Raw genomic sequence first — 21352 nt, 5'->3', positions numbered from 1 at the left:
GTAATTCAGTAAAATTTTATAACTGATTTAGATTACACAAAATTAGTCTTTATAGAAGTTTTATATTTCTCTTAAGAGAATTTAAAATATTATGAACACGTTTATTTTGTTACCCATTTAGAGCATTTAATGATTTTTATAATTTTTATTAATTTTTATAAACCATACTTTACAGGTAGAATCTGAATCAGAACTTTTGCTTACACAAAAATTCATGTCCATCACCCTATGTGTCCAGTATGTGAAATATAGAAAAAAAATTAAATGTAGATGGAAATCTTTCTTGAACCAACCAAATCTTGCTGTGAAACTGTGATGTGATCACTTAGAAATTAGTAACCCAGAGTTGAAGTAACAGCTAAAGACAGAGTAGATTTTTAGAAAAGATTCTAGTGACTTAGGAGCTAAGGTACAGAAGAAAGAATTTAAGGTCAGGCAGGATTTAGATGATGGGAAAAATGGTGATCTATATGATATCCCTTTGTATCGAACAGGACAGAGTGCTCATGTAAGAGTAGTGGAACTTCAGGACATTTACTGTTTCTTTCATATCTGGCTTTTTGAATTGTTAGTTACATTTTGTTAACCTCATAAGATTGTACAACCCTTCAAGACAGAAATTGAATTTTGTCTGTTTCCAGATGGCTTGAGCCCTGTACATAAACTTTCTCTAACAGAATCTTGACTAGGCAGGCACTTTGGGTATCCTCAAAGTCAGATTTCTTCTCCTGGCAGTGATAGTCCAGAAAAACTCTTAACTTGAAAGTAAATTTTATTTTTCATGTCTGTGGTGATTTTTGCTGAAAAATTAAAGGCTGAAGGTACAGTTTGAGAGTAAGTGAGCACTGCATATCCTTTATATTGTAACTAGATTAGGTGTTGGTGTAACATGAAAGTTGGATTTGTGTATTTCTGTATATATGTGCCTGCTTATAGGAAGTTGTGATTTTCATTGTATTTGCAATTATTGTCCACAAAGCTCCTAAATATTATACATTAGTTGTATATTTTTGTTTAAAGATTTTTATTTATTTGACAGAGAGAGACACAGTGAGAGAGGGAACACAAGCAGGGGGAGTAGGAGAGGGAGAAGCAGGCCTCCGGCTGAGCAGGAAGCCCACCCAGATGCGATGCGGGGCTCAATCCCAGGACCCTGGGATCATGACCTGAGCCGAAGGCAGATGCTTAAGGACTGAGCCACCCAGGTGCCCCCATTATTTGTATATTCTCTTGTTCATGGACTCACTGCAAGTATGATATGCTGAGATTTGCTGTATGCTGGGTCCAGACTTTTAACAAGTTCACAGTTCTCTTTGAGAAATTAGGAAAAAGAAATTCTCTTAGCACAGTGAGAAGCTGCTTTGAGAAAGTATTTCAGTAACTTGCTATTAACATGAGAAAATATGACCACTAGGTATGGGAGGAAATTAAAAAATTTTTGTCCAGTATGAATAGCAGAGAGTGTGGGACACATAATTTCTAACATGCATGGAGCCCTATATAGGCATTATCAGGAGTTAGTTTTCAGCACAGACAAGGTTCTTTACAGCAGGCTTTTATAGAATGGACTTGCTTTCGAGAATAACTCCTAGCTTTGCTCAAAAAAGCAAAAACAGAAACATAACCAAAATACAGAAAACCGGGTTATTGAGCCAAGTTTTTTTAGCTATACTATTTTTCTTCTCTTGTAGGGATGAGGAACCTCTGCAAGTGTTCTGTAAGTTTTATTTTGTTCTTGTATTTTTATATTTACATTTCATGGAAGTTAACACCAATAGGCAATGGAATATTGAGCCACATGTAACCATCATTTTGTATCAGTTATCTCATGGCCTAATCTTGTTTCAATTATATGCCATGATATTCCCCCCACAGCTCCTGCTGCTACTTCCCCTTCTCTTGCAACTGTAGTCTTATAAAATTGAAGAACAGATACACCCACAATAGCCCAGCAAGGAAAATGTTTTCTTTACTTTTCTCAACTCACTCAGCCTATAAATAGCAGAGTAAGAATTTAAACCAGGGCGCCCCTGGGTGGCTCAGTAGGTTAAGCAGCTGCCTTCAGCCCAGTTCATGATCCCAGGATCCTGGGATGGAGCCCTGTGTCAGGCTCCCTGCTCAGGGGGAAGTTTGCTTGTCCCTTCCCCCTTCCCACTCTACCTTGCTCACAGGCACTCTCTTTCTCAAACATACCTAATAAATCTTTAAAAAAAAAAAAAAAAGAATTTAAACCAGGTCTATTAAGCTCTTCCTATACAAAAGTCAGTTGTTTTTCCCTCACTTTAGGTCAGATTATAACCAGGAAGCAGCAAATTGTTTTAGCAGATTATTTACTTTATCTAGTTTACTAGATTATTTATTTAGCAATAAATTGCCAGCAAATATTCTGGCAGCAAATTGTTTTACTAGATTATTATTAATTCCAGTACTAGAAGTATTTTTTTTTATTTTATTTATTTATTTGAGAGACAGAGATCACAAGCAGGCAGAGAGAGAGGAGGAAGCAGGCTCCCTGCTGAGCAGAGAGCCTGATGCGGGGCTGTATCCCAAGACACTGGGATCATGACCTCAGCTGAAGGCAGAGGCTTTAAACCCACTGAGCCACCCAGGTGCCCCTACTAGAAGTATTTTTAACACTATTCACAAGTAGTGAAGTATTTTGTATATACTTCAACTGTACTTCAAATTTTTTCTGTAAGAAATTTTTTCTATAAGAAGCTTACCTGAGTCTTTGGTGTCTGGAGTTTTTATTGAGGTCCTATTATCTTTACATGGTAGCTAACCTTTAATCTCTAGCTCTTCTGGAGGTCCTACTAATGTCTTTTAGTCTCCATTTCTTCTGGAGATGGGAACTGGTACTGTGTATCCCAAAGCCCCCATCATAAATCATATTGTTATACTATTCTAAAGCCCCCAAACAGAGACATTCCTGTCAAATAGGACATCCTAGAGACCTCAGGTTCCCCTCCTCATAGCCAAGAATAAAGTCCAGACTTCTCCTTGGATAAGATTAATTCTTTACTATTCAAGGGAGCTGGGTACTTACTGCTCTAGGATTGTCACTGCCTTTATTTCAGTGGGGGTGTGAAGTATGTGTTTTATGCAAAGAGAACAATTTTTGTTTAAACTCACATCTCTAAAGTACTTTTTTTTACTTTATTGTATCTCTTTTCTCTTAGATTGAAAGTCTAGGACTCTTAGACTGAAACTCTTGCTTATTTAGTAGGTGAAAATCTGTCTTTTTCAGATTTGTATTTCTTTGATTACTGAAGAGGTTTCTTTTATTTTCCTCATTGGTTAACTATTTGGATTACTTTCTCATGCACTGTTGTGGGTTTTTGTGATTTCTTACTAATTCATAGGAATTCTTTTTTTCTTTTCTTTTCTTTTTTCTTTTTTTTTTTTTTTTAAGCTGTTTATCCTTAATCTCTGTTGTAACAGTATCCCACTTTCCAGTTTTGGGGAGAAAGTCAGATCCCATCTTTTGATACTTGTATTAAATGATAAAACAGGTAATGGAAAGGCAGCACTGGGAGTAGAATGGGTCTCCGCAGCTTTCCTGTTCCCTTAGAACAGTGCCTAAACAGCCCAGGGGCTACAGAGCAAAGGCCACTTTGAGTATTTCACTCAGGCATGTTTTCTTGGCTACCATAGGTAAGTTCTTTAGTGTACATTTCTCTAGCTATAAAGTTTTCAGAGAATCCCCATGCACAGATGATCCACAGCATGAAAGAATTTCCAGTCTTGCCACATGCAAGGAACCATGTTATCTGTGTACCCAAGGGAATCTTACTCTCCCATAACCTAGGATCACATCAGTTCTTGGAGGGCAACTTATTTTTCATTTGAAAACCTTACCATGTCAAATTTGGAAGTGTTCTGCCATCCCACCCCCTTACTTACTTTTAGAATTTTTTTTATATTACATTCAAGAAAATGAAGACTTAAAAGTGATAGAATTGGTGGGGGAAACAAGTATTGGAGCTTATACAGGAACAGTAAAATGGCAAGTCATGGAATGTATTCACTACATGTGTTGAGTAGTACATTCATGTTCTTTCCTTGTTGGCCTTCTTTCCTTCCTGACCCAGCCATAGATTTAAACTCTGGTTGTTTTTGCTATATGACTTGGAGAGATTATTGAAGTTTTTTAGAACCATAGTTTTATCATTTGATTGATGGAGATAATAGCCTTTCTCACAATAGAAATTGTGAGGATATGTAGCTAGTATGGCTTTTATTTCATGTTAACAATCAGTGGTTATTGTTAAGTCAACAATACCAATATCTTTAAAGAATAAAACATAGAAAAATGCAAGCATATATTTTAGAATTACTTTTAATTACAAATAATTGCATTTTTATAGCTACTCTTTTGAAAGTAGATACCAGAGTTTGTGTATAGGTTGCCCAGTCAGATGTACTCTTCATGAGACTAGACAGTTTTATCACACTGTTTGTTTTATTATCCAAAACTAAATACACACACACACACACACACACACACACACCACCTAGGGCATACTAGATTCTCAGGTGAAATTTTATTGAATGAATGTTGTAAACTGAGGTGGGTTCAAACTCTTGGATCTTCTACCTTTAGACAAGTTGAGTGATCTTTGAATCTTTTCCCAAACTCCAAAAAGAAATTAATAATATGGTTATCTTACATGTTATGAAAAATAAGGGAACTATTGCATATAATATTACTGAGTATAATGACTGACATATAATGAATTACTCAGTAAGTGTTACTGATGATTATTTTATGTTGTATGCTTGGGACAGGTGAAATAAATATGAGTGTTTTGTGGCTGTGGAAAGCATAGCCTTTGTTGTTTTGTATGTTTTTGTTTTGTTTTTATTTTGTTTTCGCTATTCCCTTTCATTTTTTACTTTATGTTTCTGGTTTTGTTTTTCAATTTCAATTTCAGTATACTTAACATAGAGTGTTCTGTTAGTTTTAAGTGTATGATACTCAACAATTCAACACTTTACTCAGTGCTTATCATGGTAAGTGTACTCTTTAATCCCCATCACCTGTTTCACCCATCTCCTCCTGTACCTCCCCTCTGGTAACCATTGGTTTTTTTCTTTGTAATTAGGAGTCTGTTTTTTGGTTTGTCTCTTTCTTCATTCACTTGTTTTGTTTCTTGAATTCCACACATGAGGGAGATCATATGGTATTTGTCTTTCTCTGACTTCTTTCTCTTAGCTTTATACTCTCTAGATCTATCCGTGTTGTTGCCAAATGGTAAGATTTCATTCTTTTTTATGGCTGAGTAATTGTGTGTGTGCGTGTGTGTGTGTGTGTGTGTGTACCCCTCACATCTTTATCCCTTCATCTGTCGATGGACACTTACATTGCTTTCATATCTTGGCTATTGTAAATAATGCTGCAATAAACATAGGGTTGGATTTATCCTTTTGAATTATCATATTTTCATATTTTGTAAGTGCCCAGTAGTGGAATTACTGGATCATATGGTAATTTTTATTTTTAATTTTTTGAGGAACCTCCACGCTGTTTTCCACAGTGGCTTCACTAGTTTGCATTCCCATCAACTGTGCATAGGGATTCCTTTTTCTCAGCATCTTTGCCAACACTTAGTGTTTCTTGTGTTCTTTATTTTTTGGATAGTAATCATTTATCAGAAGTATCATTTTCAAATATCTTCTCCTATCCCGTAGGTTGTCTTTTACTTTTGTTGATTTCTTCCTTCACTGTGCAGAAGCTGCTTACTTTGAATAGTTTATTTTTGCTTTTGTTTGCCTTGTCTCAGGAGACATACCTACAAAAAAAGTTGCTATAGCCGATATCAAAGAAATTACCGCCTGTGCTCTTTTCTAGGATTTTTACAGTTTGGTGTTTCACATTTATGTCTTAATCCATTTGAGTTTGTTTTTGTGTATGGTGTAGGAAAGTGGTCCAATTTCATTCTTTTCTGTGTAGCTGTCCAGTTTTCCCAGCAGCATTTGTTGAAAAGACTTTTTCCCATTGCATATTCTTGCCTCTTTTGTTGAAGATTAATTGGTCATATAATCATGGGCTTATTTATGAGCTCTCTGTTCTTTTGATCTGTGGGTCTAGTTTTGTGCCAGTACCATACTATTTTGATTACTACAGCTTTGTAGTATATCTTGAAATCTGGGATTGTGATACCTCCATTTTGTTCTTTTTCAAGATTACTTGAAGTTCAGGGTCTCTTGTGATTCCATACACATTTTAGGATTACCATTAAGCTCTATTTATTTAGTCAAATAAATAAAGAGCACCAGGGCTAGTGAGACCCATGGGACAATGATTCGTTTCACTAGTTAGATTTTTCTCTTATGCTGTTATAGCATAGGCCCTGGGTGGTAGATGACAATTAATGAGGACATAGAGAGTTATGATTCAGAGGGATGCTTCTGGTTAAAGTTGCCAATGCGATGGCTTCACACAATGGATAATGGATGAGAATGTGGGATGTTACATCAGGGTAGGTCAGGAGGTGCTTCTCTAAATGATGCTGCCATAATGTCACTTGGGAACTTTTAGAAATGAACTAAATTAAAAAAAAGAAAGAAAGAAAGAAAGAAATGAGCTAAATGACAGATAGTATCAAGTGTGCCTGTATAGTGTGCCTATATAGTGCCTACATAGTAGAGTCAAACCAACCTAGGTTCTAGAGCCACAGCAATAAAAAGTGTCCTTGAGATTGTTTTACATTATTCATGAATTATACATATAGACTAATTTTCAAATAAGCTTTTTTCGTTAAGCTGTTTTTGTAAGCATTGTTAATTATTGTAGTTTTTATGCTGAGCTGTTTCTTAGGGTGAACGCCAGGAAAAGAGATTAGTGTTTGTTTAAAGGCAGCATTTATCAGTTTATCAGCATTTATCAGTTTCTGCTGCATTTATCAGTTTCCCTCATTTACTGTAAGCATTATGGAACAGGGGAATGGCACTGAGTCCATCTTTATAATAATTTCTGACGCTTCTGATGGATTATTGGATTGAGAATCATGAAGAAGATCATGAAAAGAAAAAGATGGATGAAGAGAAAAAGATGGATGAAGTTTTAGATTGAAGGAAATAAATAGATTGTTAAATTTAAAATATTATCAAATATTATCCTGAATTGGATCCTAGATCCAAATATTATCATTGAATTGGGTCCTAGATCGAGGGAGAAAAATTGTCAAGAGTATTATTGGGGCAGTAATTTGAGTACAGATAGTGGAATAGGTGATAATATGGATCTGTGTTAAATTTGATGAGTAGATAAATGTACTTTGGTCATGTATGAGAAAAATTCTTTCTGTTAAGATACTCACATTCTGAAGTATTTATGGATAATGAGACATTCTGTCTGCAGATTACTCTCAGGTAGTTCAGGAAAAATGTATCCTGTGTGTACAGTGTATATGTATATAGAGAGAGAAAAAGAAAGGAACAGGCATGGACCACAATGTACATAGTTGGTAACACTAGGTAAAGTGTGCCAGGGAGGGTTTGGTTTGTTTGTTTGTTTGTTTGGTTTTTTGGTACTATTTCTGAACTTTTTTCTGAGTGTGAAGTTACACCAAAACAAAAAGGGTAAATAAGAGGAAAGAAAAGTAAAAACTTAGAATACAGTTGTGATTACTATAAGGGTTTTATATTTAGGCTCACAAATGTTGTATCTTCTTGTATTGCTTTACCCCACCTTACAGAACAGTCTTAGTCTCATTTGTGTGACCTATTTAAATGTAACCTACATAGAGGCCTTCTTTGCTCCCCCAAATCTAAAATAGGTTTTTAGGTCCTTCTTGCCACCCCATTCCTCTTACATTGCATTTATTGCAACTTATACTATGTTTGTTTTCTTTTTGTTTAGTTTCATTTTCTACTTTAGGACTGTGATCTCCATCAGGGCAAAGATCATGTCTGTTTTGGTCACAAAATACAGTCCTGACACACAAGCCCAATAAGTGTTCTATTTGAATGAATGAATGAATTAATGAATCATCTCTGCTACCAATATTCCTTCTGTTTTAGTCACCATACTTATAGCTGCCTAATCCTTCAGAAAACAAAAGAACTCCTTTAAATTGTAAGATAAAATATACTTTTGAATTTGAGTGTGGTGCTGAGGTCCCACCCAAACACTGGAAAGTTGGCAGAGGAAAAAGCCCAAGAAGGGGTGCTAGGGTTGTTTATTGAATTTTTTTTTAAGATTTTATTTATTTATTTATTTGACAGAAAGAGAGAGAGAGGGGGAGATCACAAATAAGCAGAGAGGCCAGCAGAGAGAGAAGGGGAAGCAGGCTCCCTATTGAGCAGGGAGCGCGATGCGGGCCTTATTCCTAGGACCCTGGGATCATTACCTGAGCCGAAGGCAGAGGCTTAACCCGCTGAGCCACCCAGGTGCCCTGTTTATTGAATTCTTATCCCCTGCAGAGCATGAGGCTAATAAGTTAAAATTTTTTTTCATACTTTTTCTCCCTTAATTCTCATAATACCCCTGCAGTGTTGGGTACTATATTATCTTTTGCTGAATAAGAAATGTTTTAGTTCACATTTTCTGAGCATAGGTTGGCTGGGTCATCTGCCTCAAGGTCTCTCCGAAGATTGCAGTGAAGGTGTTTGCTGGAGCTGAGGTCTTGTCTGAGGCTCAACAAAGCAGTGATCTGCTTCCAAGCTCAGCAGTGGTTACCAGTTCCGTGCAGCTTGTCTGATTGAGACTCTCAGCTTTTTGATGAGGCTAACTTCAATCTTTTGACTCATGGGCCTCTCCATGGCAGCTTATTCCTTCATCAGAGCTGGCAAGGGAGGGAGTCAGCTGGCATGATGGATGTTACAATCTTGAGTAGCAATCATGTGGCATTTCATTAACCTTACCATATTTCATTGGTTAGGAAAAGATCATGGGCCCTGCCCATACCCAGTAGGGGTGGGGATTTCGTTGGAGTAAGGATACCCAGAGGTGGAAGGGCTGTTTTACAGGCTGCCTGCTACAGGTACCATTTTTATTCATTTTATAAAACAAGAAATCAAGACAATTAAGTAAGTTGCCCAAGATAATGTACAAGTAATGGGGCCAGGATTAAACCCTGCCTCAGGGTTTAATGCTGCTAGGGTTAAAGCTGCCAGGCTCTTTTTTACCACCATGTCTTAAGAACTAAGAAATGGCTATAGAACTTGGCAGTTTTGGAGAGTTTTTTAGAGACTTTTATGTCTCTTAATGGAGTGGTATGGATCAAAGTTATACTCTTATGGTTTCAGAGAATGTGCAGGTAGGAAGAGAGATTGAGTAGAAATTACATTTTCAGAAGGGAATTTTTAAAGAAAGAACAATAATCATATGTTGTCATATACTGAATTATTTCTCTTTATGATAATCCAAAAATTTTTCTTTTCTAGTTCACTGAGTTTAACCAGTAATGCCATTCAGTTGCCAATATCAAGCAAAGCAAACATAAGCCAGTTTTAATCTGCTTTTTAAGAAAAGTGGTAGTCCTTTTCACAGTGCCTGACGGTAAGTACAGTTCTAAATTCATAAGTTTTTCATCTAATGCATTTAAAAAAAACTGGTGTTGGAAACATTGATTTTAAGATGTTATTTATTTTTTTCTTTCTTCCCTGATAATTTTACTCTGAAGCTCATTGGAAAGAGCATAAGGAAAATATATTCTAGTATCTGTTAATTTATTGTCTTTCATTGCTTTCATTAATTTGGGGGATTTTTACCTCTGATTGTAAAAAATAAAATGCTAGATTTTAAATCTGTCTCTTGTAGGTGGGGAAGTTTATGTTATTTCTTTTTTTTTTTTTTTTTTTAAGATTTATTTACTTGAGAGAAAGAGAGAGGATGCACATGGAAGGGATGGAGAAGGGCAGAGGGAGTGAGGGAAAAAGAGAATCTCAAGCAGACTCCCTGATGGTGGAGCCCATCACAGGGCTTGATCTTACCACTTTGATATCATGACCCCAGCCCAAACCACGAGTCAGATGCTCAAGTGACTGAACCACCCAGGTTACCTGAAGAAGTTTATTTTATATATGAGGTTTTGACTTGGACAGCTAGTTAATAGCAGTTGTTTCAAATATCCTGATTTCTAGACCTATGCACTTTCTACTGCTCAAGGAGATGATATAACTGTTAGGGTCACAGTTTCTTATGGAGCATTTCTAACTCAGAGTGGAGGTGGAATTTAGATTAAGAGACAGCTGGTAGAAGGAATTGGAATTAACTCATTTTCCCTAACTAGCAAGTAGTGGCTACTCTTATTTGCTATTAGTAAGTCTAACCTCAAGACAATTTTTTATTGCTAAAAGGAAGCAGTCAGGGAAGAACTTTTTGAGTTAGGAAGATCTTTGATCAAATTTTTAATTTTAATTCTTAATGTAGAAGGGTACATGAGGACAATGTGAAGTGTACACATAATTTTTGTTCTGATTGCTGGCCTCATCCTTAAAACAAATATTTTTAATTAGAATACTTAGCTTTTCACTAGTCTCATTACTGTTTATTTTTTAAGCAGCAAATTTACCAAATTGTCCAGTTAGCCATCTTAGACACCAAAAACTCTTTTTTAGTTATTTATGTAGTACATAAATAACATGTTTTATGTGAGAGTATCTGTGTTTGTAGTTAATGTTTATATAACTGACCATTTTTCTTGTCTGTTTCTTTTAGTAACCGGATCAAAGTGTGAGGTATAAGCTCACAGAATCCAGAGAAATCATCATGAAGTTATATGTATTTCTGGTTAACACTGGAACTACCCTGACATTTGACACTGAACTTACAGTGCAAACGTAAGTTGTATTTCATTCGATCTCATCACTTCTGTATTTTGTGTATGCAAAAAGTTAAAGTAATGGATTTGCAGAAAACTATTCCTTTGTTAAATAAGAAAATAAGAGTAGTAATATCTTAAATCTTCTAGCATATTACTTACATAGTTGTCATCTTTCACTAAAACACTGAAGTTCATAAAGTTGTGCTTTGTCTGTTTTTGTGAATATATTATTCACAATAAACAAACTTACCTGCAAACAAACTTATTTCAAATTAAAACTCTCAAATAGAAGAAGTTTTCATACCTGATTGCCCTTCTAAGTTTCCCAGGACATTGCTAAGGAAATTATTGCTAGCTATATAAAGTAACATGTGTCAGTCCTAGATGTTTTGGTGATTTGTTTTTGTTCCCTTGTATGAATAAAGTCCGTAATAGCTGTTTTGTTTATTGATTCAAGAAGACAATCAGCTTAATATTTTTAACTAAGTTTGTAGGACTCATACTACTGTAGTAATAATTCTCCAGCTTTGTAGGAGATTCAAATATTTGACTAATGAATGTTGTTATATTTGTGAAATGTGGGGAGAAGTGTCAGGGAGGGAGGATATATTTTTAGGGCAAACAGCAAGGAAGGGAATAGTAACAACTATTCCTGTATACTTGTATTTTGGTAGTGGACCTGAGAGCAAAGACTTAATGCAATACAGGATAAACAAATCTGACACTGGAAATATTATAAATAATTTGTGGAATTAATAATCTTAGTTTTAAAAATGGAATTTGAAATTATATTCTTTTTTTAAAAATTCTGGTTTTTATAAAATATAACTTTACCTGTAAAGGAATGATTTTCTGAAACGTAGGGAAAGGAAGCAATTCTGTGGTTTATACTTAAATAGTTTGTGTAATGTGATGTGAGGATTTTAACAGACATCTGTGTTCTGAGGACTTTAACAGACCTGATGCTAATTTGAGCATATTCTTTTGCTATGTTATATAAAGAGCACAGAAATAAATATGTCTACTGCCTGTATTTTATAGATTCACTTATAGTTGTGCCACATGGGTGATTTTTTCACCTAAGATCAGCCAGATGATTGTGAAATCTGATTCCAGAAACAAGTTTGTATTTTATGCTGTTGTTTTAGAGAAAAATTTTTAGAGTGAAATTAATACCTATCAAATATTTTTACACAGTGCTACTTTGATAGTAAAACGTTTGTCATTGGAAAGTATGTATAACTAATTTTTGCCCTACCTCCACCCCTTTTAAAGTGTGGCAGATCTCAAGCATGCCATTCATAGCAAATACAAGATTGCTATTCAGCATCAGGTGCTGGTGGTCAATGGAGGAGAATGCATGGCTGCAGATCGGAGAGTGTGCACCTACAGTGCTGGGACGGTATGTGTCCATGAATGCTTTCGTACAAACATGCTCCAGTTTCACATCACGTAGGGAATTGGGAACTCAACGTTCAAAAGTAAGGTTTATTGGCTTCATATATTGAGGGCAGTGTGCATGTTCAGTATGACATTTTACTTCAGTTTCTTTTGCTTTTTTACTTCTGTAGGACACAAATCCAATTTTTCTTTTCAACAAAGAAATGATTTTATGTGATCGTCCACCTGCTATTCCAAAAACTACTTTTTCAACAGAAAATGACATGGAAATAAAAGTTGAAGAGTCTCTTATGATGCCTGCAGTTTTTCACACTGTTGCTTCAAGAACACAACTTGCAGTGGTAAGATAAAAATAATTATTTTTTGAGATTATTATACTTATTTACATCTAGTACAATTTAAATTTAAAAATTGGTTACTTAACAAAATGATGTCTTATTCATATACTTGGTAATATTTTCATGAAGTATTAGCCTGTTTTAGGCATCAGTGAACGTTCTAACAAATTGATAGTTCCTAAAAGCATTCAAATCTAAATAGCACAGAGAACTAACGGATGGTTGTCAGAGGGATGGAAGTGGGGGAATAGTTGAAGGAGAGTGGGAGATATAGGCTTCCAGTTATGGAATGAATAAATGGGAATTAAAGGTACAGTATAAAGAATATAGTCAGTGATACTGTAATAATATTGTATGCTGACAGATGGTAGCTACACTTGTGGTGTGCATAGCCTAGGTATAGAGTTGTTGTATCACAGTGTTTTACACCTGAAGCTAGCATTGTGTGTTAACTATACTCAAATAAATAAATAGCTAGCAAGGTGGTCTGAATTACAGGGGAAGCATTAAAAAAAAGATAAAAGTTTTGGGGGAATATTTTGCTGGCTAATAAGTCTGGTTTTTAAATTTTCAGACTCATTGTTAGTCATTCTGCATTTGCAAGGAGTTATAAGATCTTAGATTGGAAAAGCAGTTTTAAACATGATTTGTTCAACTACTTTCTTAAATGATGGTATGCAGTTAATGACTTCTGAATATTGCTATAATCAATAAAGTTACCTATGTTAGAGTAGACAGAAACAAAAGACTTATTAACTAACTCTTAAAAATGTGATTGTTTCTTCCATACCCATATTTAGGTCCTTGAGGAGAACAAATTATCTTTCCACTACATACAAAAAATTACAATGGTAGTATTGATACTTGACAAAGTGGATGTTAAAGCATTAAACAGAACAAAGTGAAATTTATAATAAAAAATTTAGTTTGTGAGAAAGAGAAGTCCTATCAACACATGCTAAATGATAATAATTGCAGGAGAACTTAATAAAACATAATGATGAACACCAGTATTCATAGCAGAATTATTTCCAGTAGTCAAATGATAGAAATAACCCAAATGTCCATCAGTGGATGACTAGATAGATAAATAGAATGTGGTATATACATACATACAATAGGACATTATTTAACCTTGTCAGACTTAACCATATCAGAAGAAAGTTCTGATATGAACTACAATATGGATGAAACTTGAGGACAAATAAGCTAAGTGAAATAAGCCAAATGTAAAAGGACAGATATTGTGCAATCTCAATTATATAAGGTACCTACAAGAGCCAGATTCATAGAGACAGAAAATAGAAGAATAGTTACCCAAGGCTGAGGGGTGAGGGGAAGTTTGAGTTAATTATGTATTAGGTACAGTTTCACTTTGGGATGATGAAAAAGTTCTGAAGAAGGTTAGGGGTAATGGTTGCCCAGCAATGTGAAAAACTTAATGCTTCTGAACCGTACACTAAAATGGGTTAAAACAGTAAGTTTCATGCGTATTTATCATAATTTTAAAATGGGAGATTTTAAAAAATGGGAGGTTTTAATATGTCTCTTTCATAATCAGAAAGCTCTTATGGGCCAATGTTTAATATTTTGGATCCTGAAAATGTAGAATAACTCATTTTTTTCTTACAGATAAAACCAAAATAAGAGTATCAAAAGAGTAATATATTAATAGCAAAACATATATTAAGGGAATGCAAGGGTGCTTCAGGATTTGGAAATGTGTTAATAGTAATTAATTGCCTCAATCGATAATACTATACTTTGTAGGAGAAAACATGGAGTCATATTAATATTATCCAGAAGAGGCATATGTTAAAATTTAGCAGCTATTCTTAATAGTAAAACAGCTCTAGAAGGAAACAAAATAAATAAAATATAGAATTGACCAAATATGAAAGCTAATCAGCTTTTAAATCAACAAAATATTAGAGCCATTTTTGCATAAATCAGAATCAGTCTATTCAGTATTCTTTTGGAACTTCTGAGAAATACACTAAAATAAGAAAATGATAATGAGGTAAGTGGCAAAATTAATGGAAAAGAAGTGAAAAACATCCATTTTAGATGATATATGGTTGTATATTTGGAATATCAAGAGGATTTAATAAAAATCTATCAGAAAGACTTTTGGTAAGGTGGCTGGGTATGTGATAAATGCATAAACATTTGGGTTTGGCCCAGTACTGGGCCCTGCTTTGGAATGGAAATGGAAATGTATTACAATCTAAGTAGTAACAAAAATTATATAAAATTCTGTTAAAGAATATAAATTATAGGGGTGTCTAGGTGTCTCAGTCAGTTAAGCATCTGCCTTCGGTTCAGGTCACGATCCCAGGGTCCTGGGATCAAGCCACACACCAGGCTCTCTGCTAAGCTGCTTCCCCTTCTCCCTCTTCCACTCCCTTGCTTGTGCTCTCTCGTTTTCTAGCAAATAGATAAAATCTTGAAAAAAAGAAAAACATAAATTATAGGCCAATGGAAAGACATATTTTTAAACTCTGGAAAACAGTATGGAGGTTCCTCAAAAAGTTAAAAATAGAGCTACCTTAGGACAGCAATTGCACTACTAGGTATTTATCCAAAGGATATAAACATAGTGATTCAAAGGGGCACATGTACCGTGCTGTTTATAGCAACATTATCAGCAATAGTCACATTATGGAAAGAGCCCAAGTGTCCATCGACAGATGAATGGATAAAGATGTGGTGTGTATATACAATGGAATATTACCTGGCTATCAAGAAGAACGAAATCTTACCATTTGCAATGACGTGGATGGAACTAGAGGGTTTTATGCTAAGTGAAATAAGTCAGTCAGAGAAAGACAGTTATTATATGATTTCACTCGAAAGTGGAATTTAAGAAACAAAACAGGAATGTAGAGGAAGGGAGGGAAAAATAAAACAAAGGTAATCAGAGGGGGAGACAAACCATAAGAAACTCTTAACGCTGGGAAACAAACTGAGAGTTACTTATTGGAGGGGAAGAGGATGGGGGGAAAGGATAATTGGATGATTGGCATTAAGGAGTGCATTTGAAGTAATGTGCACTGGATGTTATATGCAACTGATGGATCACTAAATTCTATCTCTGAAATAAAAGAAGACTCTTCTTTTAAAGATTTTATTTAAGAGAGAAAGAAAGAGGCAGAGGTAGAGGGAGAAGCAGGGTGCACACTGACTAGGGATCCTGATGCAGGACTCATCCAAGGATCCCAGAATCATGACCTGAGCTGAAGGCAGATGCTCAAACAACTGAGCCACCCAGGCACCCTAAAAAAAGACATTCTTAATATCATTCTTAATATTCACAGTCATAATCTTAATATTATTCATTAGCCTAATGAATTGCATTTAAAGTTGCCATGGAAAGCACTGGTGTAGGGAGAAAAAAAAAGCATTTTTTGCTTTGGGGAGTGAGGAGGAACTTTGATTTTTTTTTTTTTTTGTTTTGTTTTGTTTTGTTAGTTTTAGCTAAAATGTTTATGGGGAAGGATCAGTGTTCAGGAATAGTTAACAAAGTAAAGAGAAAGAAGAATGAAAGGTGGAGGGAACAATACATCTTCCTTAGATTTTAGAATGTACTCAAAAGCTATGGTAACCAAAACAGTGAATATGTCAGACAGTGCATATTATAAGGAATTAGAATTAGAGGCTCTGTAATAGGAATTAGAGGCTCTATAATAATGGCAGGAGTATGGTCTTATAGAGTCAAATTGCCAGAGTTTAAATTTGAATCTGGTATCTGAATACCTTTATTAGTGAAATTAATAATAGATTTTTGTTTAGTGAGATATATACATATTAGAAAATGTGCAGATCATTGCACATTCATTTGTGCAAATTCATTCATTGTGCAAATTTCACAAAGTGAAATCTTAAAATATAATATCACCCCAGAAGCCCTACTTCATGCTTTCTCGCAGTCAGTACCCATCATTCCTCTTCTGTAAAATAAACCAATATCCTAAATTTAAAACCATAAATTACTTTGCCTCTTTTAGAACTTTAAATAGATGGAATCATTGTTTTCTTTTGTGTCTCCCTCTTTTATTTAACATTATGTTCCTGAGATTCTTCATGTAATTGCATGAATTGATGGTTTGTATTCATTGCTACATAGTATTCCATTGTGTGAATATGCTGTAGTTCGTTTAACTGTTGAAAACATTACCTTCTTTTGGTGTTTCTTTGTTTTCAGGAAATGTATGAAGTTGCCAAGAAACTTTGCTCTTTCTGTGAAGGTCTGGTCCATGATGAACATCTTCAGCACCAAGGCTGGGCTGCAATTATGGCCAATCTGGAGGACTGTTCAAATTCTTACCAAAAGCTACTTTTCAAGTTTGAAAGTATTTATTCAAATTACCTGCAATCCATAGAAGACATCAAGTTAAAACTTACTCAGTATGTTTGCCATTAAAATGGATAATAAGATGTTTGTTTGAAATACCTTTGCAGTTTATCAGTTGTTTCAGTAAATGTGATTTCTTTTCTAATAACTGTTTATTATAATTGTTCATTTTTTGAGACATTTATGAAGACTTTTATAGACTCAAATTTTAAAATTGTGTTCAATTTTATTCACCTCCTATCTTATGGATCTGCCACGTTTCTTTTTCTTACCTTGTTTTCTTTATGTAAACTGCTCAAAATACTTTTGAATGATTTACAAACCCGAATGTGTTTGTCTCCTTGCCCTGCTACCAATTTTACATTAAAGTAAAGGCAAAATATAAACATAACACATCTAACAGAAATGGAAAAGTTTTCAAACATTCAGCAATCAAGGAAATTTTTATTTTCCTTTTTAAATATTGCCGTGATGTAGGCTTGCTAAGATGGAAAGAAACCATTTAGATGGTTTTCTGGTTCTTTTCATATAAGCACATCTGATAGCCAGTGGTTGTTTTTGAAAAAGGCTATACTGAATGTAAAAATACAGCAATAATTTAGCATGAATATAGCCCTTTGTTGTCTGTGTGTATGCTTTCAATTTTTACATTCATTTTTTAGTTTGTTTCTACATTTTTTGTTACTTTGAATTGAATTGGAGGGAAGTAACATCTTTTTCAATTAAAATGAATCTCATTAATTGAAATTTTTCTATTTTGTGGTATGAATTAGAAGATTTTAGCCTTGCAAATGGGACTGATCTTGGGAAGGAAGGGAGTAATTACTTAAGACTAGAAAGAGTTTATACAACAGTCTTTTCAAGTAACTGTTGTTTGAGAAGTTCTTTTAGATATGTTAATTTCTCATAGAATCCTGAGTCATTTCACAAATGTTCTACAGGAATCAAATCATCGATAGTTCATCTTCTGCATGCCTTTTGACAACATAGATCTACCTGTCTATAGGGTAAAATGAATATGAGAGTTATGTTAATCTTTATTGGGATTATTAATTTTATCCTGTGCTTTCAACTTGTTTGGCTTTAAGTTATACTTTAAGGAACTGCTGTGGATAAATCTTTTTTTTTAATTAGAATTTTTTATATCTTAAGGTTTGAGGAAAACCATGTGTCCACTTATTTAGTGTAAGCTGGCTCCCTTTACTTGAGAGTGGTATTTTAATGTGTTAATGATACCCTTCTCTGTTTTTTTTTTAAAAGAACACGCTATGCATAATGTAATAAAGAGGTTGTAGTTTTTGTGTGTATAGTAATTAAATGCTATTTCTCTAACTAAAGCAGTCTCATAATTTTACTGACAGCTCTTTTGTATTTTAAGTTTAGGAACTGCGGTTTCAGTAATGGCCAAGATTCCACTGTTGGAGTGCCTAACCAGACATAGTTACAGGGAATGTTTGGGAAGACTGGATTCTTTACCTGAACATGAAGGCTCAGAAAAGGCTGAAATGAAAACCTCCACTGAACTGGTGCTCTCTCCTGATATGCCTAGAACAACTAACCAATCCTTGTTAACCTCATTTCACAAGTCAGTGGAACATATAGCCCCAGATACCACAGATGCTGAAAATGGAAAAGAAATTAGGGAATCTTGTCAAAGTACTGTCCAGCAGGATGAAACTTCAGTAGATGCTAAAGACGGTGATCTGCCTTTTTTTAATGTTTCTTTGTTAGACTGGATAAATGTTCAAGATAGACCTAATGATGTGGAATCGTTGGTCAGGAAATGCTTTGATTCCATGAGCAGAGTAAGTCATGTTAATTTGATATTTCTTGGGTCATTTCAGCTACTCAAAATTATATTATTTGTACTGAATGTTTTATATAATGGGAGAATGGCAACACATTATTAACAGTAGAAATATTGAGCCTTGATGTGAGACTTTATATAACTAAGGTTTCAACCTTGGACAAATCAAATCTTTTCACTTGTAACCTAATTTATGAATTGTTAGTAAATTTGTGAAAACTGTTATAGGTCATATACGTAAAATTTCTACTGCAATGCAGAATGTTGAAGTGTCCACTCAAGTGGTATAGATTTTGGTGGTAGCACTTTGAAATATATTTCTCTCTGACCTTGTAATATTACTTAGATGTTTTATTATCTCCTATCCTTCAATTTGTTCCTACAGTTAGGCTCTTTTATTTTCTAGGTAAAACTTGAACAGTCTTAATGTTTTCATTCTTGTGCTATAAGTATGGAGCACTCACTGAATATAAGTAAATAGGTAAATGGTAATATTTGGCCACTTCTAGCCTGCCACATTTTTAAGTTAATAATGGATCAGATGCTCACATTTATAAATGCTATAGAACTTTCAAGGTCTTTTGGAAAATATTAAAGATAAAATTTTGTTTTTTACAGTCAAATTTTTTTTGGCGAGGAAGATTTATATTCAGTGAAATATGCAGGTTGTTTAGTGGTTAGGTCACAGAATAACCACCACCCGAAAGAGGATTCTGAACATTTTTGTCTCCCTGAACATCCTGTGTGCATCTTTCTAATCTAATCAATTTCTGACTTTTAAAAGAAGTATATACTGTAAATACTGTATCTGCCTGAGATATTTTCAAATTCAAAATTTCAACATTGTATTCTTGGTTGTATTTTGTAATTACAGTGAGCTAATATTTTGGATTAAATTTTTCTCCAAATATACTTCTAAAAACTTTTAGACCTGGGAAATAAATATCTTTAAAATATGATCCATGGGTGTCTGGGTATCTCAGTTAGTTATACAGAAATAATAAAATAGTATTTTGATTGTTGTCTAAAGATAATTGACATGATAGTTAGCCTTTTTTAAAAGGGTACTCAATTAGAAAAAAAGACTTGTTCTTTGAATATTGAAAAAGGCAGTGCATTGTCTGGAATGCCTAGAAAATAGCACCTATCTTTCCAAATGGAAAACTTAAATAAGTTCTACGTTTCTTCTTTAAATTTCCACTTCCTTGATGACATCCTTTAAAGCAGGAATTTCTTTTTGGTCACTTATTGTCATCAAAGAAAGCTTCAATTAAGACACTTGCCAAGGCATGAAAGTATGTAATATGTTATGCAAAGATTACTGCCTAAAAGGGATGAAAACTTGTGTTCCTGTTTAAAATGTTGACATTTTAGTAGCCTAAAAATTCTAATACATGATGGTAATTAGGGTGATTGAAGTGTATATATGTGTATTTAATATATATATATAAAATTCTGCGTGAGTCAGGATAGGGTTATAGACTATGAGGAAAATCCCCTTTTAAAAGGACTTGAAATTGGCTTTGCATTTGCATGTTTAAATGAATTCCAGCACAGCCATATAATTTTTATTCGCTTTACATGATAAGAGAAAAGAAATAGTGATCCTTTTCTGACTTAATGAAAATTTATAAGAATTTATATTTACGGAAATAATCTATAGAAGTTAGCTAGAGTATTATTGCTAGGGTGTCACATTTTTGACCTAAGTTAATATTTATTCTCATAGTACATACCAAGAGTATCTGAAGTCTTTGTGATAGATTACATGGCTATTATATTCTGAAGGCAAAATATAAATTTTTATTTGGTTATAATTACTTGTTATAAAATGAGTTTAGCAAAATGTAAAATACTGTCTATAATACAGCATTCTTTTCAGTTGTGCATGCCCATTAGATTAAAAAATTTTGTTCAAAAGCAGTGAAAACACATTTTGAAGAACTTGTTTCAATATTTGTTTATATATTTCTGCCTGTATTTTACAGTGTGGAATGATCGATTAGTGGGATATACCGAATAATAAATATCACTTGTCAAATTTTTTTATTAGATTAATATTTTCCTCTTCTTGGTAGTTTTATGTATTATTCTTAATACCACTAATGGCATTTCTAAAGATAGATTAAAGGGAGTATGGGACTTCTCTCTCACCAGAGATGCCTTCCTTTTTATCTCACATTTATTACATAGTTAACCCATAACAACTAACCTACTTGATTATCTGATAGTAGAAAGTGCTCTTTGCCAATGAATTTTAAAAGGTGCTAAGGTTTGATATTCTTACAAAAGCAAATCCTGTTTAAAGCCATCATTTTCACATACTAATCCCAGTTTCAGTAGTATTTGTAACATGTATTTTCAACTGCCTAAATCAAATATCTTTTTCAAGAAACTAGTCAAAACATAGGCATTATGGAACTTGCCTGAGATTGGGCATCATAAGGGCTCAAATCCTGGCACTGCCGTCCATTTATTACTCATCTCATCCATACATCAGTTGAATCCTCTGTTTTATAATACTTGGATGGATTTATAGATGGCATTTTCATGACCTATTTAGTTTTCCCCCTCGTATACCAGGTAAAATTTAGAATTATTGTTGGATTTTTGTGTACTCAAATATATTTTTAGGTTATGGTGTGTTTGTATTAGAATGAATCTTGGATATTTTAGGTTA

The 21352-nt window shown here is 34.2% G+C and overlaps 1 protein-coding gene across 6 annotated transcripts in view; it reads left to right on the top strand.

Annotated features, from left to right (window-relative positions):
* Positions 1-21352, top strand: part of RB1CC1 (RB1 inducible coiled-coil 1) — a 91924-nt gene that overhangs the window by 12580 nt on the left and 57992 nt on the right. For 4 of the 6 annotated variants that reach the window (XM_032846603.1, XM_032846602.1, XM_032846599.1 and 1 more), the window contains exons 2-7: positions 9391-9504; positions 10678-10788; positions 12048-12174; positions 12344-12514; positions 16716-16918; positions 18244-18670. In XM_032846603.1, the coding sequence (XP_032702494.1) occupies positions 10718-10788; positions 12048-12174; positions 12344-12514; positions 16716-16918; positions 18244-18670 (999 nt within the window). In that variant the 5' untranslated portion in view covers positions 9391-9504; positions 10678-10717. Of the gene's footprint in view, positions 1-9390; positions 9506-10666; positions 10789-12047; positions 12175-12343; positions 12515-16715; positions 16919-18243; positions 18671-21352 lie in introns of all 6 variants that reach the window. The other 2 variants (XM_032846600.1, XM_032846601.1) reach the window with 2 other exon arrangements.

Source organism: Lontra canadensis, unplaced genomic scaffold (genome assembly GCF_010015895.1).
Source record: "Lontra canadensis isolate GAN:19392208 unplaced genomic scaffold, GSC_riverotter_1.0 scaffold177, whole genome shotgun sequence".
In the NCBI taxonomy this organism is placed as follows: Eukaryota; Metazoa; Chordata; class Mammalia; order Carnivora; family Mustelidae; genus Lontra; species Lontra canadensis.
The sequence above is the reverse complement of the archived record's forward strand: the minus strand, read 5'-3'. Positions and strand labels throughout refer to the sequence as shown.